The 25,764-nt window shown below is 55.1% G+C and overlaps 1 protein-coding gene and 1 long non-coding RNA gene across 3 annotated transcripts; both read right to left on the bottom strand.

Annotated features, from left to right (window-relative positions):
• Window positions 1-1,483: 1,483 nt before the first annotated feature.
• LOC123644631 lies at window positions 1,484-3,591 on the bottom strand. Of its 2 annotated transcripts, none has more exons than XR_006737195.1 (3): window positions 3,392-3,591; window positions 2,922-3,003; window positions 1,484-1,676 (listed from the first exon to the last, which is right to left on the bottom strand). It is a non-coding gene; the product is annotated as an uncharacterized LOC123644631 (long non-coding RNA). The 2 variants fall into 2 exon arrangements; XR_006737196.1 differs by having other exon boundaries at window positions 3,498-3,591.
• Window positions 3,592-11,249: 7,658 nt separating this feature from the next.
• Window positions 11,250-23,634, bottom strand: MINAR1 (membrane integral NOTCH2 associated receptor 1). The gene is made up of 3 exons (XM_045561078.1): window positions 21,412-23,634; window positions 16,717-16,968; window positions 11,250-11,509 (listed from the first exon to the last, which is right to left on the bottom strand). The coding sequence occupies exons 1-3, from the start codon at window positions 23,632-23,634 to the stop codon at window positions 11,312-11,314; spliced, it is 2,673 nt and encodes an 890-aa protein (XP_045417034.1). The 3' UTR covers window positions 11,250-11,311.
• Window positions 23,635-25,764: the final 2,130 nt, after the last annotated feature.

Genomic DNA, 25,764 nt, shown 5'->3' with positions numbered 1-25,764 from the left:
TCCTTGAGCATATTTAAAATAGCTGATAAAAAATACTTGTGTCTATTTCCATAATCTCAGTCATTTCTGGTTTACGTCTATTGACTTTTTAAATTTTCTTTCTCACGTTTTTCTGCTGCTTCACACCTCTAGAAATTTCTTATTGTGTGCTTAACACTGTACACATTGCGTGGTTCAGTATCTGGGCCGTGCGGGTGGCCTTCTGGAGGCTTGTCCTATAAGCTTGTTTAGGGCAATTCCAGAGAGCTCTTTCTCTAGGGTCACCTTGGCCCTGTTGCTGTCCCTTCCGAATGTCCCAGGAGTTCAGTGAGAACAGCCCACCACTGCTGGTCACAGTTTGAACATCTCCCGTGCCACCACTTGTTCAGGTTACGGTCACCCAGGGGTGGCTTTGTCCAGCCTTGGGGAGCGTCACTGACCCTGTGCTAGAGGGTGATCAGCCGAGACCCAAGGGACATGTTTGCGGATTTTTGGAACTTCTTTACCCGTATTGTTCCCTCCCTCCAGCACTCGGTCTGAGGCCGGCTGTCCAGGTGTCCCCTGACTCCACTCTCTGTCCCCTGAGTCAGCAGGGCTGCCGGGTTCCCTCCCCTCACTGTGGTCCAGAAGACGCCACCGGACAGAAAGCCAGGGTGACCCGAGCACCCCGTGTCTGCTGCTCTCCTTTCCGCTGTCACAGCCCCAAGTGTTCACGGCACCATGTCTGAAAGCAAGTACTTCATCCGCGCCGCACCCTGTGTTCAGTTTCCCAGATTCTCACTGCGGGAGCGCAGACCCAGCGCCGGCTCCCCCCACACGGCTGGAAGCAGATACTGCCTCACGCACATGTGCAGGTGTATTTATCAAAGTTTTCTGTATAATTTCCTTGGTGTCATGCATAGAAAAAGCCTTTACATTTACTTATACTTTCTGACAGTACCGTAATGGTTTCGTGTCTTTAACACTGAATTCCTGACGCCATGTGGAATTTATTTTGGCGAAAGATGTAAGCCATTAGTCTAGCTTTCCACAAATGGTCACCCAATCATGCGACCCAATTTACTAGATAATCCATCCTTTCCTGAGAGGCATGAAACACCTCCTTTATGTGCCTAAATTTACACGTAATTGCATCTATATCTTGACTCTATTTTGTTCAGGTAAATTGTCCATTGCTGAAGCAGTTTAGGAAGGTTGCTCTGAGTGCCGAAAACTGACCTGCAAATTAATCGTCCGCATGCCCTGTGGGAGGGAAGTTGGCCGGAACAGAAACCGGAGGCGAGGAACGCTGTGGACCCTCCCTCTGCGACTCATCCGTGTTCGGCACAGCGGGTCACTCAGCCCACGCACACAGTTCCTGCAGGAGCAAGATGGAAACAACCGCATTTCACTGTTTCTACTCTTAAAGCCCCGTATTCCAGCAGGACAGAGCTCTGTCCTTCCAAAATACACCTTCCTCTGCACACCCCGGTGTACGAGCCCGCAGTGTCTTCCCTGCCTGAAGTGGCTTTCCGGCTTCCTCCTCGTGGTGAGCTCTCATGCATCCTGCAAGCCACAGACACCAATGCCGTCTGCTCCTCACGCTTCTCCCGGATTCCCCGGAGTCACTTAACCCTCTCGCCTCCCGGCAGCACCTGCAGCTCACGGTGCTGTGGTTATTGGTTACACGTCTGTCTCCTGTGGATGACCGTGAACACCTGGGGATAGAAAGCGTGTTTTTCTCATCGTTCTCTGATCAGCAGGATGAGCGGCAGGTGCTGGGGAGGCGAGGGGTGCGTGGACAGGTGGGTGAACGGATGTGTGGGTGCCCGGCTGGGCCAACGGGTCGGCAATCGGCGTCCCACTGGGCCCCGGGGGAGCGCGCTCCGGACGAGGCTGTGCCTTTGTGGCTCAGTTCCCCACCCTCTTTTCTGCTTCCCAGTGACAGAATCCCAGTTCCAGAGCCCGTCTCTCTTGTGCAACTCCTGAGCCCTTGTGATAAATCCCTAAAAGTGTGTCTGAGTCCCACGAGCGACGCCCACTTCTCCCCAGCAGAGCTCCCTGCCTTCTCCGTGGGCTCCGCGGTCCTACTGCGGGCGTTTGTAACCGCAGGACACTCACGCTAACCCCGCGGTGAGGCACTCCCTGGCCTGCCGGGCTTTGGGGCTGGGACTGTCTGGTGGTTCTGACTGTTGGTTTCCGTCCTGGTCCTCACTTCCTCCTCCTGCCTTTCTGGGCTGGCCAGCCCGGACCTCAGTGACAGGAAGGGCAGCTAACACCTTGCTGAGTAATTAGTCATTACGAGCCAGATGCTTTGAATATGGATTTACATCTAATCATCTCACGACCCTGTGCTGTGCGGGTTCTTATTTCCGTTTACAGAAACCCGGAGAGGCTGGAACCTGCTCGAGCTCAAACACAGAGCGGCAGACTCAGCAATCAGGCTGTGTCTGGCTCTACATGCCGGGCCCCGCCCTCTCCCGCCAACCGCCTGGTTGCGGTTTCCTGGGCACTTCGCTGTCACATGATCAACACTGGCTGCGACATGCTGGACGGGACCAGTTTATTTAGATTTCCGGTGTAAATCCACACGCGTGGGTCTGTGGGCTGGTCACATGGGCTGTGGGCTGGTCAGAGTCGCAGGTCTTCCTCCAGGCCAGAGCCCGGCTCAAACGCTGCTCACAGCCCCGGGGATCCCCCAGACGTGCGTTCAGTCCTTGCCGTGCTGCTTGTAGACTGGAAGGTCTGGGAAGACTCGCGTCCTTGGTTTCGGGGTCTACACTAACGAACAGGCTAACTGGGGAGGTAATGAGCGACCCATAGGGACAGTCTGGCAGAAGCAAGCAGAGGCCAACATGGTCCACCCCGCACCCACCCAGGCCGCTGCCCGCCCGCCCCAGGGCAAACTCGGTCTGCAACGCGGACGAGCTCTGGAATCCGACCCGGGCTCGTGTTCACGGTACCTTCTGTTTTCCACGCTCTGACGCTGTGATATCGGGGCCCTGCTGACCTGGAGCAACTGCCCCTCCCGGGGTTAGCCGGTGCCTAGAGGCAGTAAAGACCTCACCTGCCAACGCACTTTTTAAATGCAAACCAGCCGACCCAGGTCCCGCACTGGGACCAACCCCTTTATCACCCTTTCATGCTGTGAGATTACGTGAAGTAGCCAAGCCTCGCCCCCCACCCTGCCCCGCCCCTCCGCACCCTCAGGACCCACAGCGAAGGCTCTTGCGCACGCCCCCCCCATCCTGACTGGCTCTGTGTGTCCCCAGGGGACCCCGTGCCCCCTTCTCCTGGGAACTGCCTTTTCCACGGCGGTCACCTCCTGAGCTGGTGGCCTTCCCGTATCTCAGATGTTCTGTCACTACCCTCTACTTCCCAACACGCTCTGCACCTAAGCCTGCAGATGCCAGCCCCGCGGTCTCGGACAAACCTCTCTGAGCCTCCGTTTCCTCGGCTACAAACACTGAGCGTTTCTCCCTCCTGAAGGTGCCGTGAGGATAAAGTAGTAGGTGGCCCGACACGTGCCAGGTGCTCACCACGAGTCAGTGCTGTCACTGTCGCCGTCGCAGCTGCGTGTTCCCTGCTCACCAAGCGCCCGGGCCGGGTGCACCGTGCAGTCCCGGTTTGGACAGTGACGAGTGGTGAACCTGATCACACGAACTGGGGACCTAGAACTCTGCAGAACTGTAGGTTTGTTCCGGCAAAACCTCTGTTCTCAGAAGCGCCTGGGAGTCTGGCGAGTGGGCCTGCGGGCAGCACACCAAGGCCCAAACCAGCCGGGGAGACTCCTGAGGAGACGCTGCTGAGTGGCTCCTGGAAGGCGGGTCACCGAGGCTGAGCCAGCGTGCGTGTGGGCGGCTGCAGACAGCGCAGTGGCCCAGGGCGTGCACTGCAGGACAGAGAGGGGCAGCAGAGGTGGGCAGGAGGCCTGTGTGTCAAATTTCAGGCCGTAGGGGCCAGACGAAAGAAACCTCAAATGCAACGTGCCCAAAACGGAGCCGCAGATACCGTTCCCCAGCCCAGAACTGTCCCGTCCAAAGTCTTCTCTAAGGAACAACACGCACCGTCACTGACCCTGTTTCTGAAGCCAAACGCGGGGACGGCAGGTTCAATGAACCTAACTCCCCCGCCGCCCTGCCCACCGGTGAGTCTAGCGGCTGCACCTACGAACACCACAAGTTCAGCTCCGCGGTCCCACCTGGTCCAGCCCACCGCCTGTCCCTGTGTCACCGCAACTCCCTCCTCGCCGACCTCGCTGTTCCCAGCCTGCCTCCCCATCTCTCTGTTCTCCGTGTTGCAGCTGAGCGAACCGTCTGCTATAAACCGGATCATGGATCACGTCACTTCCCTGCTTCCGACCTCCCAAAGGCTTCCAGGCATGTTTAAATAAACTCTCCCCTCCTCGCTGTGGCCTGCAAGGCCCTCCGTAGTCTAGTCCCCGTAGACCTCACTGATTTCTCCTCATGTCACGTTCCCTCACCTAGTTCACTAAGTTCAAGCCGCATTGGCCTTCCTGCTCTTCATTCTCACCACAGACCTTTGCACTGTGAGTTTCCTGGGCCGGAAACGCTCTTTCTCAGTTGTCCACATGCCACCTCCTCCAGGAAGTCTTCCCTGGCTGCCCTAGCTCAAGCAGTTCCTTTGCTCCTCTCCAAGCTGATCTCTCCCACAGGGTCTCCTTTCCTTTTCTGCGTCGCACCCATTGCTGATTGAAACTATTTCATGTATTTTCTCATTTGCTGTCTCAAGACAGCAGATGTAAGACTTTCATTGGTCCAACAAATACCTGGGAAGCATCTGGCACGTACAGAGCGTTGTTGGTTCTGGGGACACAGCAGGCAACTCTGTTTCAGCATCGACCCCTGCCCTGCATACTCTGGTTGGTAATAAATGTCAGTTAACTAAATAAACCAATGAATAAACCAAAGGGCAGGACAGAGGTTGAACCGGGAGGACGTACACAGGCCACACACGTGTTGCTGATGATAAAACTGAACTTACCAAGACAGCAGCAAAGGGCCGACCTGGACTGGCCGAGGCGTCCTGGTCTCACCGCACCGGCCCAGAGGCAACGGGCCAGGAGAGGCCCCTCCCTGGGGCTGCTGAAATTAGGCAAGAGCCGTTGAAATGTCTGGACAGGACTGTGCGTGCCCAGTGTGAAAATGCCACATGCGTTTCTTCTATTATTAGCAGGTGACCACTCGGCACTTGTCAGGCATAGTTTATTCAGTGTTTCCCTTGACACATGAAAGGAAACCGTATTTGCAATTAACCACACTTGCATTGCTGATTTCTAACAATAGTTTTGTGTCCAGGATTTAATGAATCTTCCAGGAACTTTTACGAGTCAAAGTCAATTTTAAGACAGCAAAGTGGCAGTGCTTGTCAGAGCCGTGTTCGAGGGCTGAAACGCAGCACCCGGTTCCAGCCAGAAACCAGGTGTTCTTCCTCTTGGCAGATGCTGATCTGTTTTTCAGGTGACGTGGTACCACTTCCGCATGGAGTCACCTGACCTCGGCCCTCCTTCCCATCACAAGGACTAGTGAAGACAGAAACCCAATCCAGGTGGAGCAAAACTTACTAATTCGGGCTAACTATGGAGAAAATCAGCAGGAGCTATGGCAAACCTGAATTCCAGAGCACTAGGACAGCACACGGTGTGCTGGTTTTTTAAAAAGTATTTTCAATAACATAAAGTAAGTAAACCTGGTATTGACTGCGAGCACCTGGGGGGAGGAAGCTAAGTCAATGGTGGATTAAAACGCCTCACAGTAGCATATCCATATTGATGTCTCCGCTGAGGGAGGAGAAACATTTTTCCTGCAAGATTCCTTATACATTATATTTTCTTCATTCATTTTTTTCAGAGCACGTAGGCAAAATTCAGTCTAGGTCCAGCCCAGCTAAATGCAAACGCTGGCTTTGTGGGTCTTAATAATATTGTACTGTAAGCTCTGACGGCATTCTCATACCCGACATCGTGTGTGACGCTGACGTGCTCCAGGACCTTGTCAGAGACTTCGTGCTGTGTTTGGGTGTTAAGATATTAATTGCTTTCTGCAGTGTGCTGTGACTCATGCTCGAAGCAATCTCTTTACTGACCGGAGGGGAAGCCGGTGGCATTTGTGAACCATGGAACGGATAGAAGGAGCCAGAGTGTTCTCTCTCCAGCATCCTCCGTGCTGAGGTTCCGCTCGCAGGACGTGCACTGGGGCTCCTGCTCGAGTCGGCCGCTCCGCATTTCTCCATAGCTGACGGATTCCTTCATGCACCGGGGAGGGGGAAAATTACGCTGATGTGCGCACACTAGAAAAGACAAACAGGCTAATGGAGCAGGATGACAAGCCCAGGAAACCAGGCAGCCTTGTGTCATGTCGCAGGGAAAAGATGGTCTCTGTAATAAACAGTGCTGGTCAAATGGGAGAGAAACATATCTGAACCCCTACTTCACCCCAGATACGAACACCCGTTCTAGGAGGAGCATGGCTTTAACTGTGAAAAATAACACAATAAAGCTTCCAGAAGAAAATATACAGCATCTTCATGACCTTAGAGTGTATAAGGATTTTTTAAATAGGACCAAATTCTCAATCATAATAGGAAAAATGCTAAATTTCTATATTAATATTAAGAACTTCCATTCATCAGAAAGACATCAAGTGTGTAAAAGATGCAACTCACAGAATAGAAAATAACGTTTGCAATACATATCTGACAAGGAACTCATTTCCATAACATATAAAGAATTTCTACGAATCAAGAAAAACACACACAGCTCAAAATGAAAGTGGGCAAAAATATAAACAAGCACTTCACAAAATAGGATATACAACTGTCCAATACACATCAAAAAAATAGCAAATCTCATTAGTCATCAGGGAAATGCAAATTAAAAACACAAGGAGATACCCAGCAGAATGGCTAAAATGAATGACAGACACTACCAGTTGTTGGGTGGGATGTGGAGAGACCGGAACCTTCCTCTGTGCTGCCGGTGCGAGCGCTTGTGCAGAACCACATTTGGAAAGTTACCGGCAGACTCTGCTCAGGCGGAGCACAAGCACATCTTGTGACCCAGCAGCCCTGCCCCTAAGGGTACACACAACAGAAATGCACACACGTGTGCACCGAAAGACATAGGAGAATATTCACAGCTCCAAGCCGGAAGCTGCCTGAATGTCCGTCCGTGTGGGGTGCAATGGATGAGTCGTAGCCTATTCACAGTGAGCAGTGAGATGAGAACAGGAAAACCACAGCCACACGGAACAGCTCGGATACACTCACAAAGGCCGTGCGGAGTGACAGCAGACAGCACAGAACGGGACATTTACGTAAAGCCCCAAAACAGGCAAAACTAACCAGCATGGTGGTTTCTCTTTGCAGAGTTTTGACTGGAAGGGGCACAAGGGAGGCTGTCAGGTGCTGGAATGTTCCGTGTTTCTGTTTCTTTTTTTCTGCTCTAAGTGCTGACTACATGGAGATTCCTATTTGTGAAAAACCATCAAGCTGGACATTTATCATTTGTGCACAAAACCCAACAGTTATGATTTATGCTTAAAAATAAAAATCTCACTGCAAGAATTTTATATTTTCCAGTTTATTGTTGATTATATTTGGAGAGGCAAATTTTACATGACAGCTTCAAACCAACCATTGTACATTAACCAAATTTTACACAAGCCATTTGAAAAAAGGTCTAAAAATGTGCTTCGTTATTGGTTTATATAACATTTATCAAGCACCAAGGCTGTGCTGAGAACAAACGTAGAAAGACACAGTCCTGCCTCCAGACACCCTTCCTGGGGCTCCCGCTCGTGAGGCTTCTCCTTGCAGTCCACTCGTTTACTCATAAGGCATAAATAAGGGGTTTTGTTGCATTTCTCATTGTTAATAAATATCTAATATCCTTTCCCCCAATTATAGCAATTACGCATATCTTTGCCTTTAAATACAAATTTCCATAGTACAATATGCAGTATATATTGATTTGGTATTCACACAATTGACAACAACACTCTTGCACGTTGGTTATATTAATAATATGAAGCATGTTGAATTTCAACATTCGCAAATTTTTACACCACTTAATGGAACCATTTGTTGTTGGCAGAGCTCTTAATGTTTTTAAAAAAACAAAACAAAATAAAAAGCAACAACAAACAAGGTGCCACTGCTGCTGTCTTAACAAATTGTAAACGAGACCAGCGCTGCCTTGATTCCGACGCGGGTCTCGGAACCGTGGCACAGACGCTCAGAGCAGTGGTCCTTAGCACATCTACAAACTAGCCTTGCAGGTGTCATCACACGGCCGCATGCCCTAAAATGCTAACAGGTATGATCAGCTAGTAACAGACGATGAGAGTAGGATGTACTGTATTTGCAGGTTGAAGACGGAAGTACTGGTGTGAAATGTCTGAAAACTGTGAGCCAGGATTTTTTTTTTTTTTTTTTTGCTTTTCTGCAAGGCTGTATTCAAAACAAATTCAGATTGAATTTAATGATTGGCTAGGGACATTTTATTCTAAAACAATCCCTTAAATAATAACATCTGATTGTTTATTTTTAAAATGCAAGAAAAGCAAAGGGAATTCTGATAGTGCAGTGATTTTAGACTCGGGCACAAGGACCTGTACTTTATGCAAAGTGTCAGGGCTCGGTGGCAGACGCCACCGGAACAGAAGTGGGTGAGTCGCCACACGGGGGCTCCCCGCAGGGGGGACGGGAGGCAAGTTCCCGAGGGAGGGACAGACGTCCCCCTCCCAGCCCGACTCCGTCTCGCTCCGCTCCGCGAGCCGAGGGCATGGAGGTGCTGGCGGAGTCCGGGGTCTCAGGAGGGCCGGGGCGAGCCTGGGGTCGGCGGCAAGAAAGGGCCCGACTGTGAACTTCACCTTCTGCAGATCCCGAGACGCGGCATCCGCGGGCGTCCAGGCGTCAGGGAGACCCGCGACCTCAGCGCCAGACTCGGTGCCATCAGGCTGAGGACGGCCCCTTCCAGAGAAAACCACGTCACCGCTGGCCTTCACCGTCCAGTCCCCCGGGGTACTACCAGGTCTGCGTGTTTCCATGATGTGACAATGACGTTGAGTTGAGTTTTAAGCTACCCTGGACTTAGGGCAAGACTGAATTTCCCTGACTACCTCTCCAGGTGTGAAAAGGGCAGAAGATTCCAGAGTCCCGTCACTTCCGTGGGTGGGGGGGGCCGACCCTTGTGCCCCTAGCAGCTAGGCACGTGGCCACACGGCCGGCTGGAACCGGCTCACCCAAGGGCAGTGGCGAAGGGGTTTGGTCCGGCCCCGCGAGCCTGTCTGTCAGCAGGAGGACTCGGTGTGAGACTTGACAAGAGTTTTCTCACCCCAGGCGAGCCTCTCCGCTCTTCCGCAAATCGCAGAGCGAGAGGCTGGGAACTCCCTACCGCCGATGCGGGGCAGGTCAGTAATCCGGGACAAAGGGGAGAATGGCGGGACCGGAACGTGGCAGAGAAGAGTCTGTTGGGTCGGGGGTGAGGTGGGAAGGCAGTTCTCAGGGTGGAAATCCAATATCCTCTTTGGGATGAAAGGAACAACCTTATTTAACGTGCCCAACCCAAAACAAAGCACCAAAAGACTACAATTCTGACGACGGACAGTAATATATATATGTAATTTTTTTCATGTTCAATTATAAATCCTCAGTTTTCCATACTAAGGCTTAAGTTTTCAGTCACCTAATTGAAAATCCGTAAATAAACATGACAATACAAATAGATAGCATGAAGACCTCTACAAGTAAAGGTTCACTACAGAAGAAAACAACATCCCTCATTTGTTAACGTCATAAAGTTTACTGACTAGTCCTTAAGGGTGGACAACAGAACTAGACACGGCAAGCCGAGCGTTATCTGGAATTTTTTAGAATGGAGGCTGGACTCCCACTGCTTTAAAAATTGAGCTGCTTCTCAGGCCTCTCCTGTAGGAATTTAGTATGTCATCCAGAGCGACTGTTCTTACAGTCAAAACTTTTTAAAATCCTACCTTGTTATAAAAAAAATTAAGGTAGCTAGTTTCTGTCAATCGTTTTTTCCTTTAACCTGTAACAACACGTTAGAATCCGGTGCTGACAAGAATTCTCCCTGTTTAGTTGTCCTCAAGCACCATTCGGCAGGTGGGAACCAAGGTCGAATTCTGACGAAGTTACAGCAGCTTCCTGCACAGCGGAGACTTTGCTTTCAAGGTATTTAACAGAGACGACAATAAATGAGCACTAGGTCCTTAGACAGACACGTGGATAGATAAATGGGTAAATAGGTAATATTTCTTGCACTGCTGGCAAGTATCCAAAACTCTGGAGTCGGTGCTGGGCTGGCTGAGGAGACCTCAGTGTGTTCATCCTGCTACGGAACAAGCTCGACACGGCTCTCCAGAGCCACCGACACGGCAGGTACGGGTGGTGCGTGGAATCCACGGTTCACAGGTACAGTGTCAAGGTTTAGCCATTGTCTCTACTCTTCAAGGCACAAGGATAAGTTCCAAACTCTTCAGCTCAGCTACGGGAAGCCGAGCATCTGGTGCCACCAGAGACAGAAACAGCCACGCGCCCAGCGGGAATGGGAGGTCCTCTGCAGTGGCCGCGACCTCACAGCATCAGCAAGTGGCACCCCCACACCTGGGGCTGGGGACAGGAAGGTCCTGGCCGGGACACCCGGCCCGTTGCAGTGGGAGCTCCGCGCCTGGTCTGCCAGCCGGCTCCGCGCACCCGGCACACAAAGCGTGAGGTCCGGGCCACTTCCATGGAGATCCGCAAGGACGCAGATGTTCTGTCGTGTTGGCGCGAAAGGGCGAGAGAGAAACGTCAGGAGCCCTTGGTAAAGGTCGGCAGAGAAGCGACATCCTCCATGAACACACGGCCGTCGCTTCCCCAGCAATGGTGTGCGAACAGCAAGGAAGAGAGAGCTCACCCGCTGTTCTCGCGCCGTCTCCCTCCGCCCCTCGCAGGGGCGTGTATTAACTACCTTCTGCATAGCCTGGGCCCCGCCATGAAACCTCACCAGAATGGAAGGAATCCAGTTCATCTTCCTCTTTTTTTTTTTTTTTGCTTGGAATATTCGATTTGCATTTACTGATAGTCCGTTACATTCCTTTGGTAGGAAAAGATATTGCACTGCTGAAAATGCATCGTGTGCCATAAAGTCACAGCTAACTCAGGTGGGTAGGCAGGTTTCCCAGCAGAGCGTTTTCTTTCGCAAGACCGCCGTCCGCACCTGCAGAGAAGCCGTCATTATTTCGTCTCTGTTTCGGCACCCGGTGGCCGCACCGCCGCGGTATTTTAAATGCAGAGGAAGATGTCGGTGGCCGTCGCCGGTCGCGTCGCGGGCTCAGGACTTCATGGTGCAGATGGGCACCACGATGACCAGGATGACAGTGCAGGCGGCCGCGGCGATCAGAGCCGCCATCTTGCAGACCTTGGCCCGTCGGAACTCAGCTTCTTTCCGTTTGAGTAACGAATCGTAGCCCGGGGTGTAAATATCCTCCATCCAATATTCTAAGTTGTTTGGGTTTAAAGATTCTTGTGTCTAAAAGTGAAGAGAAGACGTTAGACATACGGTGAATACTTGAAACCAGTCAAAGACACTCTGACAGTCGCCACTCCTGAGACCCAAGACTCGTCTGCCGCGGGGCTGGAGAGGACGGAGCCGCAGGACATGGCCCCACCGCCCACGCCACACGCAGCCTGCACTGCCCCTGTCACCAAAAAGGCCACGTTGGTTTTGACACAGGGAAACCCAGGGCCTTCTACCTGCAGGGCCAGGACACACAGGACTCCAGACTCCAAGGGCTTGGCCAGCCCCGCTGCGGGGAAACGAGGGAAGTCACTAGAAATATTCTCTCCCGACAGGCGCTAAGAACCGATGGGCTTGAAGCAAGGCCGCCATGTCACCCTGAGTCAGTTCTCTCTTCTCGGAAGAACTTCACTGAAAATCAAAGACCCCTCCAAGATCAGCAGCTCAAACAAAACATCAAATATTCCAACTTCAAACGTCTGTCTGAACAGGTCAGGCCACAGCTCAGGGCCACGCTCCCAGCCAGGCCTGCCGTGGTGACGACTCTGGACTCGGGGGCTCCCCAGGAAAGGTCCCCACGGACATTTGTTTCCTGGTCTCCCTGAGACTCATGAACGGTTTGCAGGAGAAACATCATATTTAACCCGCACGGCCTGTGAATCCCATTCCACATTGCTGGTTGGAATCTATCTCCACGAGGAAAGGCAACGTCCTCGTTTTATGGCAAACATCTAACAACGTGTCAGAACAACACACTGCAGTTCCAACTGAGGCCACCTGCATCTCTAAACACAAACAAAATACCCATTTCAAAGATTTTCTTAAGTTGTTTAATGCTCACAAACATGGACACATTAAAAATCACACATGTATACAAGCAGAGGCTCAAAAGGCAAATCCTTCAAAACTAACAACAAAAGCTTGGTTTACCGTGTTATTGGTGGAGCAGCGATGACTCTAACGCGTGCTAGCAGTTGTCCGCCTGCCCTTCCAGAGCCATCTCTGGTCTTCCCTGCCTGGCCCCCAGGACAGTGACCGCCATGAGCACGTCACAGGGGCTCCCTGTGGGCTCAGCCAGTGGGGTCAGGCGGAGACAGGCTGAGGTCTCATTTCTGCCGCTCGCTCCCTCTGGGCTGCAGTTTGGCCGCCACCGTCACCTCATGTCACTGCTCCCAGAGCCGCGGGTCTCAGAGTCACACAAACAGCTCCCTTCCCTTGGCCCTTCCCATCCAAGGACGGCCACCGGAGCTGGTCTCTGGGTGCTTCTCTGGCTCCTGGGGGCCCCTCACCCCTGCTAACACCACCGCCAGTCCCCTCCTTACCACGCCTGCATCACCCCTGTGCTGCGCCACCTGCCGCCCGAGGCCGGCACCCCGAGGGCACCCACGTGTCCTCAGCCTTGCTGCTCTCCCAGTGCCAGGAGTCTTCCGTGATAGCGCAGGGGCGGCCAGACCCGACCTGCCCCCTGTCCTTGTGCAGCCCTGGTACTAAGAATGGTTTTCTCAATTTTAAATAGTTGAAAAAAGGTCAAAAGAAGAAGAATATTTTGTGATGTACGAAAGTTACAAGGAGTGCAAATCTCAGTGTCCAGCAAAGAAGATTTATCAGAACACAGCCACGCCCCTTCAGACACAAATCGTCCACAGCTGCCTTCGAGCGGCAACAGCAGACGGAGCAGTCGTGGCAGACCGTGGGGCCCAGGGGCCTGGAACACTCACTGGCCTGGAGCACTCACTGCCTGGAGCACTCACTGCCTGGCCTGGAGCACTCACCACCTGGCCTGGAGCACTCACTGCCTGGCCTGGAGCACTCACCGCCTGGCCTGGAGCACTCACCACCTGGCCTGGAGCACTCACCGCCTGGCCTGGAGCACTCACCACCTGGCCTGGAGCACTCACTGCCTGGAGCACTCACCGTCTGGCCTGGAGCACTCACCACCTGGCCTGGAGCACTCACTGCCTGGAGCACTCACCGTCTGGCCTGGAGCACTCACCACCTGGCCTGGAGCACTCACCACCTGGCCTGGAGCACTCACTGGCCTGGAGCACTCACCGTCTGGCCTGGAGCACTCACCACCTGGCCTGGAGCACTCACTGGCCTGGAGCACTCACTGCCTGGAGCACTCACCGTCTGGCCTGGAGCACTCACCACCTGGCCTGGAGCACTCACTGCCTGGAGCACTCACCGTCTGACCTGGAGCACTCACCACCTGGCCTGGAGCACTCACTGCCTGGAGCACTCACCGTCTGGCCTGGAGCACTCACCACCTGGCCTGGAGCACTCACTGCCTGGAGCACTCACTGGCCTGGAGCACTCATTGTCTGGCCTGGAGCACCCACTACCTGGCCCTTTACAGAACAAATCTGCCGGCCGCTGTCCCAGTACCTGCCATTCCACGTGGCACAGTGGAAAGAGGAGGAGAACTAGGGGGTCGCTAAAAGTCTCCAGTTCTCTTCCTCACTGAGGAATCATGTTTAAAGACTGGTGTTGAATTTTCCGAGTTACCTGGAGGGGTAGAAGGTATTGGCCACTCGAAACACCCGTCATGGAAACAAAGACATTCTCAACATGGAAAAGCCCTTAGCGTGCCGGGTGCTCAGTCCAACCCTTCAGCCTTTGCAAGAAACTCCTGCTCCGGCATCCTCTGCGGGGGGCCCAGGAGCCTCCCCTGCGCTGCCCGGGCAGTTGTGCTGCTGCCCAGCTCTGGCTGTTAGAACGGACGTCTGTCCTTCTGCCCAAACCACAGCCCCCCCACAAAGCTCGGCCCGTTGGGGCCAGTCTGCTGTCCTTGGCGTGAAAGCTCTTCAGCAACTTGTGGACACTCAGGAAGTGACAGGTGGACTCAAGCCGGGCACGCGTGGCTGGAAGACGGTGGCAGGACGGATGACGTGCCCCGAAGGCTGCCAGCCGCGCTCTCTGCCCAGCACCCTGAAACAGCCAGTCTCCTGCCTGGTCTCCAGGGCTGGCCCAGGAGGTAGACGGTGGTAAAGGACACATCAGATTCCGTGCTCTTCCCCGGCTCAGACAGGAGGATACTGGCTTCCTTTCATAGCTGTAAACACTTGATTGTGGGCTGGGATTCAGCCAGTGAAATAAACTATTTTAATTAGTTTTTTCAATAACTGCAAGCTCTAATGGCACCAGGTAGCAGAGAGGTAATACTGAGGTTTCAGGGGACACGGGTGAGTGTGTGCAGTTATTAATCAGGGTGACAGACACTGGAAATGGAACCAGGGCCCGCACCTTCGCCTACGCCCCCACACGGGCACCACTGAAGGTGAGTCTGCATCTAGACACCAAGGGACCCCAAGAAGCTTGTCCGGACACTGAAGGTGCCTGAAGATGGTCCCCGAGTCCCTGCAAAGAGATGAGCGCAAACCAGGCGGTGCCTGTCTGGCCTCCCCTGGCCCCGCGCTCGCTCTGTGCACGGCAAACACGGCAAACGCCCGCACACGGCCACTGAGCTGCTTCCTCGCAATTTTGTGCAACTGGATACACGTCCCTTTGCATTTTCAAACAACGTCACCTAAAGCTCTGTAACCCCAAAATCTATTTTTATTTCATTTTTTATAATTTTGTCTCTATGATTATAAACCTTGGCACATTAAAACCACATATATCGATAGGAGCAAAACCCCCAGCTCCCTCCCCCTAAACTTTAAAAAGATGTTTCTTAGTCCGTGAGTCATTCCATGAATCTCATTCTCAAGGTCATTCCATGGGGCTGGCGAAATACGGACCATTCTGCCGGTCAAGCCATTCGCTCCTGTATCTAGTGCCGGGTCAGCGTGTCACCCCATGGCAAGGCTGCGCAGGGACCCACTGGGGGCAGAATCAAAGCCTGGTCCAGCCTGCAGGACGGTGACGGCAGGGGAGTGGCCTGAGAGGACCGGGGCCTGCAGTACACACGGGGATGTGACACGCGTGAGGGAGGCGTGAGGAGGGGCTCAGGGCTGGCCGTCCCTGCCGCACCCACGACCCCCCGTCAGAGCTGCCCCTCCCACAATAGCTGCCATTTCAGGCCCCAGGTAACGAATGGCACCGAAACCATTGCCTGCCACGTGGAGCCACCAAACTCCTATCAAAGGAAACTGAGACAGAAGGGAAAGAGCAGGAGACTTACCGTCACTGGTCCAGGGCGAGTCCAGACTTGTTTGACCTGGGGCGAGTTACCGCACTTCCCAGGGCATCGACTTGCAGACTGAACATGGTCACAACCGTTCCTGCCTCGCCAGCCACCCGCCTGCGCCCCAGAGGCCGCGGTGCAAAGCCGGGCGTCCCTGGCCGGTGCCAGCACCACCCACCAGCCCGCAAGGGCCTCCTTTCTCAGCGGGAGCTCAGCGCCAGGCACCTTAATTACACTATTTTCAATTCTCGCAGTGGCTCTGTGAGCTCGATGTCATGCCCACCTCACAGGGGCAGGGCCGGGACCTCAAACAGGCAAAGCCCTGGGTCAGAGCCCAGAGCCACCAGAATCCCACGGCCTGTCTCTGCCCACGCTGCACCTCCCGCTGTCCTAGAGAAAGGCCATTTCAGGGGAGCCCTGACACAGTGACCCCGCGGGCGGCTCCCGCCACCTGTGCATCCCATGCGTGGTCGTTCTGGGGCCGGGCTGCCCACGGCAGGGGGGGACAGGGAGCCTCCCTTGCTCCTGCCGTGACGGGGAGACAGAGCTACTCGGAGCTGCCCACCAAAATAAGAGTGTGGCCAAAACCCAGCCCTGCCTGTGGGTGAACAGAAAACACGCCCTCCAGCCACGCCTGCATTCCCAGAGCTTCCAGGGACGGCTCTTACCTGGGGCTGCTCCGTATGGAAACATAGTCCATAGCTCGGCTGCCACAAACATGCTTATCCCACGTGCTACACATGGAAGGAGAAATCAGCTTGTGTTTCATTGAACAGTTCGGCTCAGGTCTTGTGAGCAAATAATAGAATCTGCACTTGGTACAGAGTCTTAAATGCATCGTTAGCAAATCAGATGGCCAGGAAATAAATAAGTAAATAAGTAAGCAGAGCATTCCCACTGCTCAATGTCTGCAAATAGGCAAAACCACAATCCCCTGGTTAAGAGTCTCTTCTGCTCTCTGATTGATTAAAGTCTAAAATTCCGCGGTGGGGACCCCGGGACTTGAAGGGTGGGGGAGGGGCTGGTCTGCGGTGACCCGTCCCCGCGTTTGCCCGGGCGCGGCTGGGCCCCCCCGGGACAGCGAGAGGCTCACCTGCAGGTCCAGGGCTGTCAGCTTGCCCTTGTCGCCCGCGTTGCGCGCGTACTCCTCCACGGTCCAGGACGGCTGGCCCCGCTTCACCTCGGCCAGCTCCGTCAGCCGCATGTCCGTGTACAGGGGGTTGCTCTTCATGTGGGCCGGGAGGGAGGCGGGGCAGGGGTGCGGGCTGAACACCTGCTCCACCAGGAAGTCCTTGGGCTGCTTGGGCAGTCGGTGCTGCGGGGCGAGGTCGTACTGCCTGTCGGCCTGCAGAGGGGCACAGAGAAGTCCTCGCAAGTGACACAGCTGCCATCGACGTCACAGGGCCGCTGGGCAGCCGGCAGCTTTCTGTCACTGGGCCCTATAGACATGCAGGTAGCAACACGCAGTTATTTCCAAACAGAAGGTATGGAAACACACCCCTATTGGGGAAATTCTCTAAGGAAAGCTTGTGGTCGCAACGGTACTAATATGAGCTCACATTTCTGCCCCGGGAAGAGGTTCTTTGGCCTAATCCTTCCTTACGCCGTCCCTGCCGTGCTGGGCTCCCATTGCACAGGCGGGGAAGTGGAGCCAGGAAGACTCAGGGAGCCGCTCAGGGCCCAGCCGGGAGGGCTGACCCGGGAGTCAAACCCCCACCCAGACAGGGGGTCTCTGCTTAACTGCTGACCCTGACACCCCCTTTCTTTGGCTGCTACACGCCTGGCACCGGTGGACAGGAGACAGGGGCCCTCCCCCAAGGAGCCGGCTGCAAGCCCGGATGCCGCCTGCTTCTCTAGAGAGAAAGACGCCAAGCCAGGGAGCAGCTGCTGGGACCTCCCCAGGTAGCACCTGGCCCTCTCAGAGTCACCCGCACGGCCTTCAAGATAAGGGGCAGTTGGGGCCACCGTGTGGGACATAGATGGCTGTCACCTGGCACATGGGGCAATCCGTGTGTCCTCAGTCCTTGAGATGGGTCCCAAGGGACTCTGTCCCCAGTGAGCCTGTTCTAATGGGGGTCTTTGGAGACCCTCTAACTTCAGGCTCTCAGATGTCCATACCGATGGCACTTCCTCCAGGAAGTGCGTTGACCCACGAGGACGGGGTCGGTGCCCAGGTCTGTGGGCTCTTGGGACCCTGTGCAGACCCATCAGCCAGCACGGGCCACACCGCATGGCCGCCTGTCTGCCATTCCGGCTCCTGTGCTGAACCGTGGGGCCCCCCAGGCAGGGGCTGCCCGGCCACCTTCTAACACTCTGCTCCAGCAAAACGGTCCCACCAAGCAGAAAACCTCCATCTGTGCTCATCGAAGGGACAGAAACCAGTGACACGAGGTCATATATGTGAAACAGAGAGCAAAACAATTTGGTATGTGAGTGACACCAGGAGAAAAAGAAGGGCGTGAGTCCAGGTTCATGCACATAAGGGGGGAGCGTGACCTCAGGTGTCACGAGAGGAGAGTCAATGTGTGAGAGGGGGACATGCACACGTGAGCATGCATGTGCTGTGCATGTGCATGGAGCCTGGGCACACCTGCCCACCTGTCAGCAAGCCCTGCCTGCCAACATGACATTCAGCTGTTCCGAACGCCCCGGCCGCTGACACTGACGCGGAGAATGCAGCGAGCCCTGCCAGACCCACGCGAGGAAACGAGATTCCCGCTTGTTTCCTAACTCGGCAAAGCCAAGCGCCTTCTCAGAGGATTCGCTGATTCTGTCTGCCGTGCCCACCGTCTGCGGGGCTCGCACCCCGCCGGGGAGGGGACAGGGTGACAGCCACTGCCGGCGTAGTCACAACTAACCCAGGGCTGACGGTGCATCCACTGCTCAGGGCTGGCCACGCAGCACCTTCTCTCACCTTCTCGTGAGCACTGAGGTCACAGCTGTCATTGTCCCCAGCGTGGATATGAAAACTCAGGTCAGAGAGCTGACAGACTGACCCACTGTCGACACGAGTGAGTGGCAGGGCCAGGATGTGAATCTGTTCTCACTCTAAGACGGGAAGTTAATCACTGCCCACGGCTGCTCTGACACTGAGGAGCCCGGGTGCTGACTGGGCAGACGGTATTTATGTGTATATATATATGTATATATATATATATATATATTTTTTTTTTTTTTTAATAAAAGTTGGCCGGGCGCAGTGGCTCACGCCTGTAATCCTAGCACTCTGGGAGGCCGAGGCGGGCGGATTGTTTGAGCTCAGGAGTTTGAGACCAGCCTGAGCAAGAGCGAGACCCTGTCTCTACTAAAAATAGAAAGAAATTATATGGACAGCTAAAAATATATACAGAAAAATTAGCCGGGCGTGGTGGCACATGCCTGTAGTCCCAGCTACTCGGGAGGCTGAGGCAGGAGGATCACTTGAGCCCAGGAGTCTGAGGTTGCTGTGAGCTAGGCTGACGCCACGGCACTCTAGCCCGCACGACAGAGTGAGATTCTGTCTCAAAAAAATAAACAAATAAATAAACGTTTGTGTCCAGTACCTCCGAACAAAGAGCACTACAGGCAGATCAGCAATAATCCCCAAGAGAGACCCCAGAGACGTGTGAATTCAGAGGCCCTGAGGGGGACACAGGACTTAGGTCAGTGCAGAGGAGGGGCCCAGACGGTCTTGGTGGAAGAATCGTGAAGGAATTGACGGTGGAATAGGGTCTGGCCATAACAGATGCTCAGCCAGTATCACCGAATGAGCGACTGGATGCGTCACCGTAGCTACTGACGTCTCGAGGGAAGACAGGCGGACCTGTCAAGGCAGAGCAGGACCCAGTCGGGGTGCCCAGCGCCTTCCGTGTGGGGAGCGCCACGTGACACCCACGGGGCCTTGAAGGCCTGGCCAAGAAGGTCGGAACTCTCTGCTGTGCAAAGGGGCCCCGGGAAGAGTTGAGACTAGGAGGCTCTGCAGACTCACGGAGAGCAGTTTCAGGAAGGCGAGTGCAGCAGTGGCCCGTGAGGTGACAGGGACGGTGGCCGGTGGCCCAAACATCCCAGGTGGTACGTCCTGAGAGCCTGGACTTGCAGGATAAACCCACAGGGTCTAGGAGCCACCCTGGACAGGAGGGAGCCAAGAGGGACGTGGAGGCCAGAGGGGCCTCTTCAGCGGGGGATTGCTGGAAGGGCAGCCCCTCGGCCACGTGTGGAAACCGTGGGAAGGAGCAGAGAAGTCTGGGGCAGACACGTGGGTTTTGACACGTAGGCAAGACTTTCAGGGGGACTAACCTTCAGCAGTCGTGCTGTGGGACCCAAGTTCAGAAGGTGGGCCTGGCCCGGTCACCACCACGGGAATCCTCAGCCCGGAGGTACGAGAGCCACAGGCCAGGAGGGAGAAATGGGGTCACAGGAAGGGACAAGATAAGGAGGGCTTGTCGCCAGGCATTTCAAGTGGCTGTGACTTAAGCTTGCGACACTTCTGCTGGTTGTGTGAGGCTTTGACACTTTGCAGAGTGTAGGCACCGTCAGTTCAGTGTGACCTGGTGTCTCTGCAGACGCAGCCACCGATCTGAGTCCTCTAATCAATACCTGAGACCCAGGGCTCCGGACACCTGGCCAGACCCCAGCAGCTGAGAGACAACAACCATGGGGCCAGAGGCCGGGGACCCTACAGAGCATTTTGTCAGGGTGGCGGCAGGTGCCAGAGTGGCTCTACGCCAAAACCACGCGCTGTAAGTGGCTGCAGGACACGGTGGTGCAAGCCCAGGTGCCGGAGCTTTCTTTGGGTCAGAGAAAACATGGCTTCTTTTCTTTTCCCTCCCACTTTGAACCCAAAACTTTCTTAGAACCCGGTTTTCCAAGCGTTTTCTTCCCAGCACCACGTGAGGAACTCGGCCTCCTTCTCTGGCTTTGTGGTTTGTGTGGCCCACACCACTGTCACCCTCCCTCTGACAGCCCTGACCTTGGGGACCTCAGATGGCCCCGTCGCCTGTCCGGTGACCTTTAGACACAGGGAAGGGACCGCAGACAAGCCACAGACTGACACCACCTCGCCTGGCCAGGACGGGCCCCCTGCAGCCGTGTGGAACGGACAGGAGCAGCCACAGTGCCGGGGAAACAAACCATCCTGCTACAAGGGACACGAGAAAGACAGAGTTTGAGTGTGTGGTTCTAGAACTGATGAGGTGACATCTGCTACAACCATGCAAGTCACTCGCGCTCCCATGAAAAGAGCACACAACACACGAGGGTGTAGGGAAAAACTAAAAACGAAAGGAAAACACCACAGCAAGAATTGCTGCCTTTGTTAGTAGAACCACAAACAATTTCCTCGTTTATCTTCTTTTCTTACTAATCATCGATTTATCTTATAACGGAAAAGACACACTTTTGCAGAGGATCGCCATGCACCCAGTGCGGTGCACCAGAGGGGCACGGGGACAGCACCCTCAACCCGTTCCCCTGCCTGCCTGGCCTGCGCCTGCCTGTCAGAGAGGACAGGGCGACGTCCCCGCTGGGCCGCCTGCTGGACACATGCCCTTCTAGGGCAGTCTGCTCTCCCGCCACCCGGGCAGTGCGTCCCTGCTCCCGCGCCCAGCACGTGCTCCCGGCTGATGGCAGCTCCGCCGAGCGCAGCCCGCCCGTGTCCTGTCCCCCAGCGTGGAGAGCCCGCCACGTCTACAAGGGCACCTGGCACCCAGGCCGGGCTTCTTTCCTGTTTAATGCAACGTTCAAGGCTCTGCAACGCGCCAGGGCTGCAGCGAGGCCGGCGCCCAGCTATGCGAACCGAAACGCGAATTACCTCTTTGGGTTTCCGCGGCCAGTCCTTGTCGTCCGCGGGGCCCGCGCCCTTGACCTCCTCGCCGAGGCCCGCGCGGCCGGCGTAGGGGACGGTGCGCCAGTCCCGGGGCGAGTTGGAGGTGCTGGCGATTTTGGACTCCGTGGCGCTGTTCTCCTCCGTCAGGGACCGGGACGACGGCCGGGCGAAGAGGCTCTTCTTCAGGGCCTTGACCCGCAGGCTCGCGCTGTTGCTGCCGCTGGCGTCGGAGCAGCCCCAGTCGCCGCCGTCCAGCCGGGGCCCGCGGGAGCCGTGCGCGCGGCAGGGCTGGGGCGACGCGCTGTCGTCGGACTCGGCCTCGCTGGCGGAGGAGCTCGGGTCGGCCTGCGCGCGCCCCTTGTCCGGCTGCTGCATCTGCTGGTCCAGCTGGCTCAGCCTGCCCAGCACCTGCGAGATGTCCTCGCGCACGCCCGACAGCGACTCCAGCTTCCTCTCGATCTCGCCGATCCTGAGCACCAGCCGGCGCACGCTGGTCTTCAGCTCCTCCTCCGCGTGCCGGCTGCCCTTCTCACCCTTGCCGCCGGGGACCCCGCCAGAGAGCGTGCTCACGTTGTGCTCCGGGGAACTGTCGCAGTCCGACTTGTGAAGCTGGGACAGGGACCCCGTGCTGTTGTAGCAGGACGACTGCATCACGCCCGTGGAGCCACTGATGCTCATGTCGTCAAGAAACCGGAAGATGTCGCTGATGTCGTCGCTGACGATCTCCGAGTCGTCGTCCGAGTGCTTCAGGGCGCGCCTGTCGCCGTACTTGCCCTGCGCGGGCGCGCACAGGTCCCTGCACGTCCTGGGCTCCGTCTGGGTCCCCACGCTGCTGGTGTCCGAGCTGAGCTGCCCGCCCGCGCAGCCGATGCTCTTGTCTTTGAACTTCTTGACGGGTTCGTGCTTCTCCAGGTCGACCGGGGACGAGATGTCTGTAGCTCTGAGCCCGTTTGGCTTCGCCGCGTAGCCGACGGGCAGCAGCGGCTGCGGGTCCGCGAGGTACGCGGGGCGCCTGTCGGGGCCCGGGAAGCTGGGGCTCTGGCCACCGGGGCTTGGGTAGCGGAGCTTCTCCTCCGAGGGGTCCCTGTTGAAAAAGGACCGCTCGAAGTCGGGGACCTCCTCCGTGTTGAGGCTCCAGCTCTTGGCGGGCCAGGCCGTCTGCTTGCTGGGCCGCCCCGCGCAGCGCCGGGGCTCCTGGCTGCCCAGCACGGGGCTGGGTCCGAAGTACGTGGACGCCTGGAGGTCGTCGAGGCTCTCGTGCTTCGCCCGCCTCCTGTCGGGGGCCAGGAAGTAGCCGGGGCTCAGGTGCTGGCTGTGCTGGGGCATCTCGAAGCTGTGGTTGAAGAAGGGGGGCTTGCGGGGCTCCTTGCGGCCCGGGGGCTCCCCGCGCTCGCCCTCGGCCTGGCTGGCGGGGCCGGCCGCCCCGGGGGACACGGCCATGAGGTTGTGAAAGTCCTCCTTGAAGATGCTCCTCTTCCGGACACAGGACGGGACGGCGAACGGCTCCTCGCCGGAAACGAAGCCGTCCCCGAGGCCCTGGGCGGGCAGGGAGTCCTGGTCCGAGCCGGCCTCGGCCCCCGCGCTCATGGGGAAGTAGGTCCTCTGCATCTCGCAGGCCGGGGGCCCGGCGGCCGCGTAGGGGCCCGGGGGCTGCAGCCGGTCCAGCGAGGACGCGCGGCTCTTCGCGCCGTCGCCGACGCCCAGCAAGAAGCCGGGCTCGCAGGCGGGGACGAACTGCGGCCGGTCCCTGCCGTCCACCTGCCGGCACCGCGGCGGCTGCCGCGCGGCGCAGCCCCTGCTGAAGGGCCTGGCGCCCGGCTCGCGGCCCAGGGGCTCGCACGCCCCGTCGCAGGCCTCGGGGTCCGGCGCGCGCACCGTGGCGCGGCCCGCGGGCGGCTTCTCCCTGGCGGCGGCCCCGCTCATCTGGAGCAGGTTGAACATCGTCACGATGTCCGCCGCCACCAGGAGCTTCTTGGACTGCTGGCTGCCCGCGCTGCATTGCGTCTTGTCCTTGAAGAGCGCGGCCGGGAAGCCGGGGTCCAGGCAGGCCGTGTGGAAGAGCGCGCTCCGCAGCCGGGCGAGCTGCGGCAGGTCCAGCCGCGCGCACAGCGACTTGCACAGGTCCTGGTACGAGGCCGCGCCGGGCCCGCCGTCCAGCTCCTCCAGGAGCCTGGCCAGGAGCAGCGCCGCCTCCGGGCCGGCCTCCATGACTACTCCGGGACTCCGCGTCTACGGTGACAACATCGAAAAAGAGAGGGGAGAGGGTTATTAACACCCAGGGGAGTTTAAGTCATGCTTATAACGAACCACATTACAAATACAAGGAAGAGCCTTAATGATTAGAAATGCATTAAGGGCGTTGAAAATATTCATAACATTCGACCTAGCAATTCTCTTCCCGGGAATCTACCTTAAAGCAATGACCAACGACAATGAGTGTGCATGAAGACGTTCACTGCCATGGTGTTTATAATAGTGAAATGAAACAAGTATCCAAGTAATGGGAGAATACATAAATAAAACACGGTATGATAGTGAAGTTTTATAGATATTAAAATTACATGCATGCATATCTTATAGTGGAATGCTATTCCTGAGAAGAAACAATGAATTAGGACTCTGGGCAAGACATGAATGGCTCTCTGTGCAGCTAGCGTCCGTGAGCGAAGGAACCCAGTGTCCCTGCGACACCAGTCAGTGACTCTTTGGAAAACAGACCTGTGGCTGCAGGAGCTGGATGTGTGGGGAGGGGTGACCATGAAGGCGCCCAGAGAAATTTTCTGAAAAGGTGGAATTATTCTACATCGCAGTGGTGGTGTTTACATGACTGTATGCATTTGTCAAACTCAGAACTGTACACTAAAAAGTGTGAGTTGGCCAGTGCAGTGGCTCACGCCTGTAATCCCAGCACTCTGGGAGGCCGAGGCAGGCAGATGGTTTGAGCTCAGGAGTTTGAAACCAGCTTCAGCAGGAGCGAGACCCCATCTCTACTAAAAAAAAAATAGAAAGAAATTAGCTGGACAACTAAAAATATATATAGAAAACATTAGCCAGGCACAGTGGTGCATGCCTGTAGTCCCAGCTACTCGGGAGGCTGAGGCAGGAGGATCGCTTGAGCCCAAGTGTTGGAGGTTGCTGTGAACTAGGCTGACACCATGGCACTCTAGCCCGGGTGACAGAGCAAGACTCTGTCTCAAAAAGAAAAATTTAAAAAAAGGGTGAGTTTCACTGTATGTAAATGATTTATCACTTACATAATGAAGAGTTTTCACAACAAAAGAAAACTATGATACAATATTGAGTGAAAAATATGAAAATAAATCTGTGTAAGATCTTAATGATATAAAATTATAAATTTTTGGAAACAAAAATGAAACAAAATAATGTACACTAAAATGTTAGTAGTGGTTACATTTGTATTGTAAATATGGATTTTTTTTCTGAATTGGCAATCTCTTTTCCCCAATGTTGTATTACGCAAATTTTTGAATATACAGCAAAGTTGTATATTAAGTCACTATAGAAAGATTTTATAGTGAACGCCCATATCCCCACCATCTGGAGTCTATCGTTAACATTTTACTTCATTTGCTTTGTCACATACCTACCCGTGCGTTCGTCAGCAAGCTGCCCGATCTTCTGACGCAGTCATAGTAAATGCAGACATCTGTGCCTCCCCTAAATAGCATTCACCCAAACTCAATAATTGTACACAGATTTTCTTAAATATAAAATTTACATACAATGAAGTGCACAGCTCTTAGGTGTGCCTTGGCTGAAGTTCCGACAAGCACGTATGCCTGTGTAGTAACCAAAACCCCTAGAAAGATCCAGAACGTTCCCATTGCCCCAGAAGTTCCCTTGTGCCCTTTCCTGTCCAGCCACTGTTCTTCCTCTCTATAGGTTATTTTCCTTTTTTCTGTATCATTTCCCATCTTTTCTACAATTCCCACAGTGGGCACAGGTTATTTTGTCATCACCAAACAATAATAAAGCTCACTTTGAAATGGAAAGAAAAAGCTATGTCTGCTGATCTGAGGTGAGAAAATTAAAAACGACAAACCAAACGTTTAACAAGATTTCATAAGAAAAGGTGAAGCCCCTCGTGGGTCAGCGTGGGGGACACAGGCTCTGAGATTTGTGAGGACACGTCAGATTACACAATGTGTCTGCTTCTCACACGATACTTAGAAAAGGTATTTTGATAATTGACTTATTGATTTTAAAGTTAAGTCAGGTGCTGGGTGCGGTGGCTCATGCCTGTAATCCCAGCACTCTGGGAGGCCGAGGCGAGTGGATCGTTTGAGGTTAGGAGTTTGAGACCAGCCTGAGCAAGAG

This window comes from Lemur catta, chromosome 9 (assembly GCF_020740605.2).
Source record: "Lemur catta isolate mLemCat1 chromosome 9, mLemCat1.pri, whole genome shotgun sequence".
Classification (NCBI taxonomy): domain Eukaryota; kingdom Metazoa; phylum Chordata; class Mammalia; order Primates; family Lemuridae; genus Lemur; species Lemur catta.
The sequence above is the reverse complement of the archived record's forward strand: the minus strand, read 5'-3'. Positions and strand labels throughout refer to the sequence as shown.